General features: G+C 55.1%; 1 protein-coding gene across 2 annotated transcripts in view; it reads right to left on the reverse strand.

Moving 5' to 3' along the window:
* Positions 1-12,401, reverse strand: part of BRSK2 (BR serine/threonine kinase 2) — a 155,254-nt gene that overhangs the window by 24,766 nt on the left and 118,087 nt on the right. For both annotated transcript variants that reach the window (XM_072639514.1, XM_072639515.1), the window contains exons 11-13: positions 11,938-12,035; positions 11,379-11,529; positions 1,971-2,031 (exon numbers count right to left, since the gene is read on the reverse strand). In XM_072639514.1, coding sequence (XP_072495615.1) covers positions 1,971-2,031; positions 11,379-11,529; positions 11,938-12,035 — 310 coding nt within the window. The remainder of the gene's footprint in view (positions 1-1,970; positions 2,032-11,378; positions 11,530-11,937; positions 12,036-12,401) is intronic.

Consider the following 12,401-nt stretch of genomic DNA (forward strand, 5'->3'; position numbering starts at 1 on the left):
CGAGCAGGGGAGTGTCCGTGCACAGCACCCACACGCACCCACATGCACCCCAACGCAGGCGGATGAAGAAAGAAAAATCAGAGCACAAACCCCCGGAGGCTCAAGGGCCCCATGGGGAGGGAAGCACAGGTGATGGGTGAGGGGGGTTGCAAAGAAAAAAACACAAACGAACAAACACACGAAGGCACGTACAGAAAAACACACAAAGAGAACATGCAGTTAGCAAAGAACGGCTAGCAGCAACAGAACCAGCAGCCACATGTTGCCCCGGCCTTGGCCACCTCAGCCACCCAGCCAAGTCACACACAGGGCGAAGCAAAGAAGTCCATGAGTCCAGCATGGTGGGAGGGGAGGTGGGCATCCAACCAGGAAACAGAAAGAGAAAGCCCCTGACTGCTGGTCCTGCCCCTGGCCCTGCCCACCCTTCTCTTCAGAGAGGGGCTCAAGAGATGTTTTCCCAGGGCACTGACCCTCCCAGGCAGGACCCAACACAAACCAACTTGACCAGGCCATCGGAGGTCTCAGAGGAAGGACCATGGAATTTGCCCAGCTGTCCTGCCCCATGTCACCCACTTGCTTGGGAAGACCTGAAGTACAAGGGTTCTTAGACCCCCTTGGGAGCTGGAGTTCCCAGCTGGGCACCTTGTGTCATCTCTGTGGGCATCCTGAGAAGCTGATGGATTCTTGAAGGATCTGGGAGACCTTGGTAATTTTCCTTGGCCCTGGGCCCTGTTGTGGGCCTCCCATAGCCTCACTCTCTAGTAGGAGCTCTGGGGAAGGGAAGCCTATGCTGCCTAACTGAGAAGGGGGAGTACGGGTTGGGGGAAGGTCAAGAAGAGCCGATCAGGTTTGGAGAAGGCTAAGGAGAGGGACTGTTTGGTGCCTTTCTCTGGGCTATGCTGGCAACAGTCAGTGGACCTGGGTTTGAATTCTGGTTCTGCTATTTACTACATCTGTGACCTCGGCCTCAGTTTCCTCCTCTGAAACATTAGGAGGTTGGATCAGAAGATGCCGAAAGTTCTTTCTGATCTAAACCCTGGATGTCAGGTTTGTCCCCAGACCCAGAACCAAGCTGTGACCACACTGAATGAAGACTCCTTCCCTCCAGCAAGGCTGTGGACGTGGCACCGGTCCTGACCTGGCCTGGCCTGCCTCCTGCCAAGGGGACCCACAGCTCTGGGGATTCGGCTGGGGATGCAGACTTCTGATGGGACAGAGGAGACCCCTCCAGGGCTGACTAAGGAGCTGTCACCATCTACTATAAATGGAACCTTGCCAGAACTTGGTCACTGCCATTACTCCCATCCACCCCCCTGGGGGATCCAGGCCTAGGCCTTGGGGCCAGAAGTCTCAGGCCAACCTTACCATGGGCCAACCACTGCCAAAGGGGAGGGTTCTCTAGTCCTTGACCCACAGTCCCTTGGGACTTATGTGCAGTGTAACGAGGCTGTTCTGCCTCCATATCTGTTGCTTCCCCAAATGGCCATTAACCTGTTCAGAACAGAAGCTAGTGTGGGCCATGATCCTTCTGGCACCCTCTAGGAACAGGAGGCCTACCTGGCAAGCAGACCCTATTGGTTACAGCACTCTACTGGGCCAGAGGTCTCTATGCCCACATGTGTTGTGTGATCACGGTCATGTAAGTCTGCATGCAAATGGGTGTACACATGTGTGCATGTGTGTAGATTTAGTCACTCTTTCACTTCTCTCCTTTCTGTTGGTTTCTCAGAGCCAATCTCATGTGGGCACCGGGACCCCCTAGCTCTGCAGTGCCTGTGACCTGCCCCACCTAGAGAAGGCCCAGAGGACTTCCTGATGACTGAAAATGGTCAAAACAAGCCATGAATGGAATGGAAGCCATCCCTCACAGGCCAAGGGCCAGGCTGTAGCAGGTCATCAGGGTTCAGAGGACAGGGCAGAGAGGTGCCCATAGATGCCCACTGGGGTGTGAGGTGGGAAGCAATACTTACCCTCGGACTACTAAGAGGGCTAGTGGAAAGACCCGACGATGCGCCGCTGATGGACCGGGACCTGAGGAAACACAATCAAGAAAGAGTCCTCAGGGCAGGCAGGCAGGCTCAGAACCCAGAACCCACTGACCCCAGCACCCTCTTCCTGCCTCCAATGCCCTTCCTGGTCATTGGGTCCAAGCTGTTTCACCAGCTGGGGCCGGGGCAAGGGCATTGCCCAAGCCGAGGCATCCCTCTGCCTCCAGCACTGCCTTCTGCTGTCTCAAAGCTCAACACCACAAACTGGCCTGTTCTGCCACTGTCCAGGGCTCTTCTAAGCACTCCTTGTCTGTTACTTGCTCTGCTCGCAGGAGACAGTGAGCCAAGAGTCTGGGCAGGAGGCAGACTCCCCAAGGTGCTGGGGCCAAATCATAGCAGGCCTTAAGGGAGCTGTGCCTGCTTCCCATCCTCTGTCCATCCCAGCAGCCAGTGCAGGTTCCCTTTCCACTTTCCATGTCTGTAGCATACTCTTACTCCCAGGGCCATTGGGCCCCTGAGGCTAGATTCTGCCAGGGAAATGGAGGCAGAGAAAGTAACAGATTCTTACCTCCTTCTAACCCAAGCTTTTTTGTTGAATTGAATTGAGTAGGCCAAGAAAGATGGTTCAGAGAAATGATAAGTAGGACCTTGTGGCCCAGAATTTTGCAGGGAAACTCAACCCAGAAGAGATAAGGTGCTCTTAAGAATTAAATCCTGAAGCCACAGAAGGAGAATAATTCTGATGAAGAGGAAAAGGCAGAGTTGTACAGAGACCGATGTGGCTGCTCAGGAGCTCAACTCCTTGGATTTTAAAGAAATGTAGACAGAAAGTCAGGGAGGATGAAGACATGAGTGGGTACAGTCCTGTGAAAATAGTGTCAAGACGGATGACCCTGAAAGTGACCTGAGGCTGACAAGGAGACCTGAGGACCACAAGAGGGCAGTTATGTGTTTTACTCTATTGGGAAGCAAAGGGCAAGGTGGAAAAGGGGAGCCTTCTAGCATAAAGGCATGAGTTAGGAGGTGGATTGTTGTGTGTGAGTAAGCCACGGGCCTCAGTGGATCTTCAAGTGCATGGAAGGGAAAAAGGGTAATGAGACTGGAAAGGAGGGGGTGGGTTGAGAAGGACTTTGAATGCCAAATAGTATTTTGGAGATCATTGAGTGTGTGAGGGTAGGAGAGGAAAGGGGAACATGGCAAGACTTTAGGAAATCACTTTCCTAAGCAGCTGAATGGAGGGTGGCCTGGAGGGGAAGGGAACCCTATTAGAAGCTTATAACAATAGTCTAGGGGAGAGATGATCGCAAGGAAAACACCTAAGGGAGATTTTGTCTGGTAGAAATGACAGAGACTGGCAATGGATTGGGCATGTGCTGTAAGAGTGAGGAGTTGAGGACAACCCAAGGTTGGGGCCTGGGGGGATAGGGGTGCCCTCCATAGTAGAGGGAAGAAAAATGGTTTGGGGAAAAAGAGAATACATGCTGAGTTTAAGATGTCTATGGGAGGTCCAGCAGGAGATGTCTGACGGACAGTTGAAAATGCAAGACTGGTGATGAGGAGAAAGACAGGCTGGATAGACTGACCTGGAAATCAGTTTCATAGAAGTGATAATGAAACTCACAGGAGGTGATAAGATCAGTAGCTGAGATAGCATAGAAGGAGAAGAGGTCCCAGGACAGAACCTTGGGGGCACCCACAGTTAGTGAGCATGAACAGAAGATTCCACAGAAGAAATGAAGAAGGGGCAGTCAGAGAAGTAGGAGGAGAGCCAGGAAAAAGCAGGCTCGCCAAAACCCAGAGAAAAGGTGTTCAGGAGAAGGTGTCCAGCAGTGTCGAAGGCTTCAGAGAAGTCCAGAAGTATGGGGGTCGCTCAGGGATCTGTTCTGGTCCTGCTATCTTGTCTGCAGGGTGCTTCTCAAACTTTCTAGCACCATGGAAATGCTAGCTACAACAATGGCATTGACATATATGTCTTGGATAAAGGCATGGATGTCTCAGACATATCTGTGCAATCTGACAGAGGGACCATACCTTGAAGGAAGGCATTCTAACAGACTGGATGAGTCAGGGACCAAAGAGGTAGATGGAACTGGCCATAACAGTGCAAAGTACCAGGGATGCAAGCACAGTGTGCTGAGGGAGGTGTGTCTTTGAACTAAATCTGGAGATTTTAGTGACTTGAATGAATAACGGGGCATCCTCTCCCTCTGTTCTGGTCAGTCCGCATCTGGAGGGCTGGGGTCTCTTCTGGGGATCACTTTTTGGGAATGATTTTGTCAAGCTGGAGAGCGGAGATTTCTCAGGTCGGGAGGACTGTGAGTTGTCATGGGAAGAGGGACTGACCTTTTGTACTTGGCCCCAGATGTCAGAACTAGGAGCAATGGGGGGAGCATGGGGGAGAGGTCACTTCAAAGGAGCAGACTGAAGTTGGATGGTGTCAGGAAAAGCTTCCCAACAATGACAGCCATCCCGGTGTGGAAGAGACTGCTTCAGAAGGTGCTGAGAGGCTGGGGATCCTTTTTTAGAATGTTTTGAGATGTGTGCACATGTACATGTATGTGTGTGTATGTGCATGAGTGTGCATATGTGTGTGTGCCCAGATTTTGTAATACTGTTGCCCACCCCAAGGATGGAAAGGCAGGGCAGCTGTTTCCTGGCCATTCCCAAGAACTTGGCTGGGGAGCCATGGGGCTTGGGGGTCACGTAGACCTCTGCAGCTTCCTCAGGAGACTTGAACTCTCTAGAGCTGCCTAGATGCCTTCTCATTCCCCCAGCCACATGAGCACTAGGTTAAGTCTTCAGAGTTCTCCCTGACCTCCCCCCAACCCTGGCCTGGCTGGCATGGCCTCCTGCTGCTCTTTGGCCTTGCTTGGGTGCCTAGGGCTCTTTCCCTTTGCCCATGAGGAGCTGGACTCCTCAGTGCCACTCTTGGAAGTCCCTGCTGATGTCAGCACTCTCCTCCACCAAGGTAACTTCTTGACCCCTGTGGGCAGCAGATCCCCCTCATGCCTCCCTTCTGACTTGACCTACTTGACCCAGGAGACAGGGACAGTGAGGGCAATCCATTACCATTCTGGCTGAGACAGGCTCATCCCTGCCTCTCCCCAACCCCAGAGAAATCAGTAGCCCCATTGGAGCCTCAGTGGGACATTACCTGGCCCAAGTTTCCTCTTGTTGCCCACCCCTGTCATGTCTTCTCCCCTTTGCTCTCCCCTCCACAACATGCTGTGATAGAGCAAGGCCCTTAATCCTGGGGTTTCTTGCAGGAGCCCTAGACCGGCCCTCCAGCATCTAGGCCTCATCTACTAGTCCAAGGTCATGTGGCTTGGGGCTCTGGGGGGTGGGAGTAGGATGAGAGGGCAACAGATGAGGGGGTAAGAAGCAAGAAGTTGGTCTGCTTTCAGGCCTGGCACAAGGACCAGGAGAGGTCATGGGGGGGAAGTTCAGCCACCACCATGGAGGGAGACGTGCCTTTGTCTACCTTCCACCCCCACAGACACTAGGGAAGCCAACTCTAGGAGCAGGACCAGAGACCCAGAATTCCTGCCTCTCCAAAAAAGGGAGCTGTATACACAGCAGGTGGCTCCATGTGCTATGCATGAGCACCACCCCAGTACTCAGCCTGGGAATCAGCACCAGCGCTTGAGGACAGCTCCCCTTCCATTCATACACAGTCTCTGCATCCCAACATTTTCTTCAGATTGAAGAAAGACCCCAAGTCTATTCCCTCCTCCACTCCCATCCCCAACAGAAGTTCCCACCAAAGAAAGAGCTCCCATAAATCCAAACCCCAATGTCCCCAAGGGCACCTAGTGATGGGCCCTGGGGCCCCATCAGAAGAATCCAAATTGCTTACCCCAATGCACTAGCACTGGCCATCCTTGGAGGAAGAAAACAAGAAAGGAAGGGAGAGAAAGGGGCCCCGAACAGCCACAGGGGAGGAAGAGGATGAAAAGCACAGTGAAAGAGTGGACAGAGACTCCCAGGGTCTCCTTGCCCCAGGACAATGTATCCCAGCACAAACCCCTTGGACCAATCCAAGCTTCTAAGAGAGACCAGAGACCTCCTCCCCTTCTATCCTTCGACCCCCAGCCCAGCTCCCTGGGTCTCTCTCACATCTGCTCTGATTAGGAAGGGGCCTCAGAGGGTGCTCATTTTACAGATGAGGAAACTGAGGCCTGGGAGTGGTTTGTCCAAGGTCACACAGCTAGTAAACATCAGGGATGAAATTTGAACCTAAGACCTCTGAAGAAGCCAGTGTTCTTTCACCTTTGGAGGACCTGAGTGCTTAGCGCTATGCTGGGCACACAGTAGGGACTTCATAAATGTTTATTGATTGGTGGATTACTGAAGAGAAGGCTGCCTTCTCTCAACAACTCAGCTCAGCTTGACCCGAGGGCAGTGAGGGAGGTGGGCACTTCCCTCCAAGAACAAAAGTTTCAGTTCCTTTCAGCTGCCCGGCAGCAGGGAAGTTGAGCTGGGCATGGACAACAGTCCATAGGAGGGAGGAGGCTCTCAGGACACACATGGATACTCTGTTTCCCTCTAACCCCAAGACCTGTTCCCTCCCCACTGTCCTGGCCCTTAGCCAGTGAAGCCCCCACTCCTATCGCTTGGAACCATGGCATAGATAATTAGCTTTCAGTTTTGGCTCCCTCACTGCCTTCAAGATCGTGTCAGAGGAAAGCTAGAAGTTCAGGACTCTGATGTGGGGCCACGGGCCCCAGAGACAAGCTGTGGGCTGGGGTACAGCCTCTGACTTGAGCCAGCCTATCTGGAGCTCCTATGAAAAAGCATACAGGGCCTTGCTGGCTGGCTACAGTGGCAGCTGGAGAGTCCCAAGAGGTTAGTGAACGGCTAGGTCTCAGCTGATATACACAGCCTGCTCAGCTCTGATATACACAGGAAACCAAAGTGGATGGATCTTCACATTCCAAATCAGAAGAAAATAAGGAAATGGGTGGTGGGTGGGGAAGAGGACAGGGAGGAGGGAGGGAGGAAGGGAGGAAATAAGGAAGCACTGAGTCCCGGGCCCCAGTCCAGAGCCCCCAGCCCTGGGCCAGTGGAGGCCCAGCCGTGCAGCACATTGCCAAGTCACACCCTGGATCTTGAGACAGGGCACTGCAGAGCTATGCACCCTGCCTCAGGAAGGGAAAACAACAGTACCTGGGAAGACGGATATGAGGAAGGGATGAAGAAGGGGGAGAAGAGAGAGGAAGAGGAGAGAGAAAGCCACTGCTCATTGGGAAAGGTGACAGAGACAGCCTTAGCTACCAAGACAACCAAGTGCACCTGCTGGAGGGGGGGCTAGACCCTTAAAGATGCAGTTTGCCTTTAACCCACAAAGTACAGGTCCCATTTAGGATGGCCAAGACTCAGCAGCCCCAGCAGGGCAGGGCAGGCTGGCATGAATCCACCCACCCACCCCTGACTGCCCTGGACTCTGAAAGGAGCTGCCCCAGGAGCCCTCACTGGCCTGCTCCCAGAGCTCAGGACCTGTCACATCAGGGTTTGGAGACAGGGCTTGGCTGTGGCCCGGGGAGCCAGCCTTCCTGTAAAAGCCCCCAGTGTTGACTTTGGGAGATTCAATGGGGTGCTTCCTCTCAGGCTCCCAGCTCTTCCTCAGGAACTTCTATGTGTAACTCTCTTCCTCTCTTCCTCCAGGAAGGAGAGGACTTGGGGCCCATGGCCCAGGTAGTAACACTGAAGAATGTTCTAGGTACCACCTGTGGTAACACTGAGGAGTGTTCTAGGCATCACTTGCAATAACACTGAGGAGTGTTCTAGGTACCTCCTGCAGTAACATTGAGGACTGTTCTAGGTACCATGTGCAACAACACTGAAGAATGTTCTAGGTACCACCTGTGGTAACACTGAAGAGTGTTCTAGGCACCACTTGCAGTAACACTGAGGAGTGTTCTAGGTACTGCCTGCAGTTTTCTGGCACTCACTTCCTGTTCAGAAGAGCATGACTGTCAGGGTATGGCCCGCAGTCAGGTAAGGCTCTTGATCCCCTATGAGGATGCATGTGCACACATGTGGATGCATGTATGAGGACATGTGTGCCCATGCAGCTGTGGCTATGCTGAGCATGTACACATGGAGATCCAAATCAGAACCCTGGCATCCTGGATTGAAGGGTCTTGGAGGCCTCTAGTACAAGGCCAGACCTGGCCCAGACTCCCTTCTCCTCCCTCCATCCCTGACTAGGGGTTGTCTGCCCAGCTTTCAGTGTGATCAAATGTCACCTGTGGACAGAGGTTTGTCGGGGATGGGGAGCAGTGCTGAGGCTTGGACTCACGGGCTCACAGACAGAGCTGCAATGAATCTCTGTGGCCACCCATCCAGCCCTCTCCTCTCACCATTGCCCCAGGTGAGGTCCAGACAGACCAGTGACCCCTGTCATATGGTCACAGGGTGAGGAAGCAGCAGAAATGGACCCAATGTCTGGTCCTCTGACTGGGCACCCAGGGCAGTGCCATGTGCATGCTGCTTCCTGATGGTGGCCCTGCCCTCTGTGCCCCTGGCTGCCAGCCTGCCCCCCCGGGCGGAGGTCACTCTGAGGTTGAGCTGAACCTGACAGGGCTCAGTCCCTTCTTGCCCAGACCTCAGAGCAGCCCCGCTCGGGGCCCACCCAGAGCCATTCAGCCCAGGGCAGTGCCATGTGCATGCTACTTCCTGATGGTGGCCCTGCCCTCTGTGCCCCTGGCTGCCAGCCTGCCCCCCCAGGCGGAGGTCACTCTGAGATTGAGCTGAACCTGACAGGGCTCAGTCCCTTCTTGCCCAGACCTCAGAGCAGCCCCGCTCGGGGCCCGCCCAGAGCCATTCAGCCCAGGGCTGCTGCCCCGGGTCCCTGCCGGCTGCTCTGCCCTGCATCTTTAAGGTTTCAGCAGTGGGGGGAGGGACGCAGGCCGGGCGGGGCGTGTACCTGTCTTCTTTGCTGAATTTGGGATGGGCTTCGGAGATATCCAGGCTTTTACTGAACAGGGCTTTACTATGGCAGGAACAGAGTGAGAAAACAGAGTTACTGAGATGGTTGTGTCCCTGGCCCAACCCGGCCCTGGCCTCAGGGGGAATGTGGCCAGTCGAGGCAGGGGCTCAGGGCCCCTCGAGCTAGAGTCCCAGGGCTTTGAGGGTTCCCTCCCCGGACCTACATGGAGGCTGAGGACTGGATAGAAGGACAGGCATGGCACCTCCCATCTAAATGGTGCCCCCTGCTGGGACTGCCAGCCCTGGCCTGGGTGCCCATTCACAGCCTCCACAGGGGCATTGATTGACCAGTTCTCTTGCTTGGCAGATTCTGGCCAAGTTGCAGAAGGGATCAGGCACGGGGTGTTGCCTGCCTTGTCCTTTTCTGCTCCAAGAACCCGGGCTCCCTGGGTCTGGTAAAGGCCACTACTTGGTCTGTAGAGTGTGGGCATCTCAGACTCTGGGGACTCAGACCTCCCAGTGCACTAGAGAACCTGGACAGGACAGTTCTAGGAGGGAGGGGCCTTCTTCCTCACAGCCTCTTGCCAGTCTCACTCCAGTTATATCCATGACCCCATCAGGCAGTACATTTCAGAGCTCTCCTTGGGGAGGGAATGTAGGGGGCCAGAGAGAACTCAGCCTTTAGCATCCCCACACCCTAGGCTTCTTGTAGGTATCTGGCAGCCCATCCTCAGGCTTCCAGAGCCCCCTTCCTTACCCTAGGTCTCTAGAATGTGTTTGGTGGCCCAAATGAGTCCCAGGGTACCTGCAGCAAACTCCTAATGTACCTACGGTGTGGCCCAAATGAGCCCACACTATGCACCCCTGGGTGAGCACATGGTGCCTTTCTCATGGTGCCTCTTGGGTCCTACAGGCATGTCAGGAACATCCTTTCCAGGGAACCTGACATCCCCCCCCCCCCCAGTAGCTGCTGGTTCCTTTCCTTGGCTCAGTGGGAGCCCACAGGGGGATCTGTAGGAAGCCTGGTAGGGCCTGAGGCAGCTCCCTTCTCTCCTTGGACCGCAGGGTCCCTGTCACAAGGCCCCTTCCTCCCTGAGTCCTCATCTTGGTAACTTACTCTCTGCTAGAGGGAAGTATGAGTGCAGGAGGGGCAGGCCTGGAGGGGAGGGGAGGCAGTTGGCTCTGAGAGAGAACCTTCTATCCCTGGAGAGATGAGTGGGACCCGCTGGACCTACCAGGCCAGGTTTCATAGGCATCCAAGCCTGCTCCCTCAGAAGAGGTACCTGGCCCTGTACTGCCCAGCCCTGCCCAGCCCAGGCCAGGGGTCTGTGGATTTAGCTCTGCCTCCCTTCTCCTGGCTTCCCCTCACTGCAGGCCCCTAGTCAGTACTCAAGCTTGGCCCCTGCTTTCTCTCTTCCCTCCTTCCCTTCCTTTAGCTGGAAGTGAGGTGTGGGCTGAGGTAGGTCACCACCTCCAGGTAGGCCCAAGACACGTTGGCCTTGTGGCTGAACGACTGCTCCTCTCCAGTGGGAGGCTGGAGCCCACTTTTCTGTCAGAGGCTCAGAGTCCTGGGCCTGCCTCAGGTTGGGGAAGGAAGGCCATGAGCTGGGGAGGGACACCTCAGAGGTAGTCTTTTTGGTACTTGACTGGTATTTCCCAGGTTCTGCTGGGGATCAGGGACAGCAGCTCCCCATCCCTTACTCATGGATGTTCAGACACAGTTGCTTCTGAGATCCTGCTCATGGGAGTCAAGGACACCAGCTCCCTGGGCCTTGCACATGGAAGATCAGATACTTCACTCCTGGGCCTCCAGACCCTGCTCTTATGTGGGGGGGGGGGGGGGGAGGTCAGACACAACAGGCCCCCAAGGCCCTGCTCTTGTTGGGAGGGAGGTCAGACACAGAAGACCTGCCAGGCCCTGCTCATGGGGGTCAGGGGCAGCAGCCCCCAAACTTTACTTGTAGGGAATCAGACATAGCAGCCCCGCCAGGCTCTGCTCTTCTGACAAGGCTCAGGTATTCCTCAGCTCTCAAAGGCAGTCAGTTGAGCAGATCTGGTACTCCCCCCACCCTATCTTCCAGGACGATCCTCAGCCAGTTGGCTTCCTGCCCTGTCAGGGTTTCTCCAGCCTTGTTAGACATCACAATACTGCTAACTACACCTCCAGGCCCTCCCTTGCCTGTTGCCCCTGGAGTGCCAAGCCCCAAGCTGAGTAAGCAAAGCTCAGCCAGCACACACCGCCAGACTCCCTAAATGCTGCCCAGCCAAGACCTGGCTCCTCGCTGGAGCCAGCCTGAGCCCTGCCCCAGCCAGCAGCTTGACTCTTCAACCTGCAGGGGCAAGCAGCCAGCCCTGATCCTGCTGAAGAGGATAGCTGTGGGAGGGGTGGGGGGGAGGTTGGAGGAGAAGGGAGAGAAGGTGGGAACAGCCAGGTCTGGGGGAGCCACAGCTGGCACTTACCTCTGGCCATGCTGGGCCATCTCGATGGCTCGGCGGGCAGGGACTGGAGAGCCGCCGTCCGTCACACTGAGGACCTCCATGGATTTCCTTTCAGGCCTCCGCTTTCCATGTCGGTTCAACATTGGAGAGTCCACGCGCTTCCTGGGGGGATCTGAGAGGGGGTGGGGATGAGTCAGCCTTCCTTCCCCCTGGGCTCAGAATCCCCAAATCCCTTAATGTGTAAGAGGGAGTCCTGGCCTGGCCTGGCTGGGACGATTCTGGCATTTCCACTGCCCAAATCTTTGTGGGTGACTGGTGGGTAGAGCTGGTGGGGATGACGGGCACCCACTGAAGACAGTGGGAGCTTATAATGCTACCCTTTATCATTGGAAAGGACCCTGGCAGGGGCAGCTGTGTGGGGCACAGGGTGGGATGCTGCCCAAGACCTGCTTGCAGTGTGATCTTCAGCAGTGATAGGGAGAGAGAACCTGTCTGAGAAAGGAGTCTGTACGGGAGAGACATGGCCCTCAGAGAGGGCTGGGGAGAGAGGTGGACATGCTGAGGGGGGCAGGCCCTGTACCTATTTCATTCCGTGGGGGAAGGTCCTCATCCTCATGGCTGGGATACCTTTCTTTCCGGTCAAGGAGGAGAAAATAGATCATTTTTTCTTGGTTTTCCCTGAAGAAAAGAAAAGAGGGAAAGAGAAAAAAATAAAGCAGGGAAGACACTTAGTGCCCCCTCTAAGGCGGCTCCCTTCTGCAGCTAATTCAGATGAGCAGGCCTGGCACTGGGAAGGAGGCTGAGCTGGGCTTCTGCCCTTCTGGCTCTCCCCACCTCAGCCCATCGGGGGACAGGGCAGGCTCCAAGAACCACTGCCTGGGCTCAGTTGACTGCACTCTCAGGAAGTCTGCTTCTCATCCTTTCTCTTCACATCAGCTCTGTTTTTTCTACTAGGCTATGACACTCAGTTATGAGTCACCTGCTGCGCAGAGCCCTGTGCTGACCATGGTAGGAGAGGGAAGGGGACAAGCATTGACTAAGCTC

This window comes from Notamacropus eugenii, chromosome 2 (genome assembly GCF_028372415.1).
Source record: "Notamacropus eugenii isolate mMacEug1 chromosome 2, mMacEug1.pri_v2, whole genome shotgun sequence".
Classification (NCBI taxonomy): Eukaryota; Metazoa; Chordata; class Mammalia; order Diprotodontia; family Macropodidae; genus Notamacropus; species Notamacropus eugenii.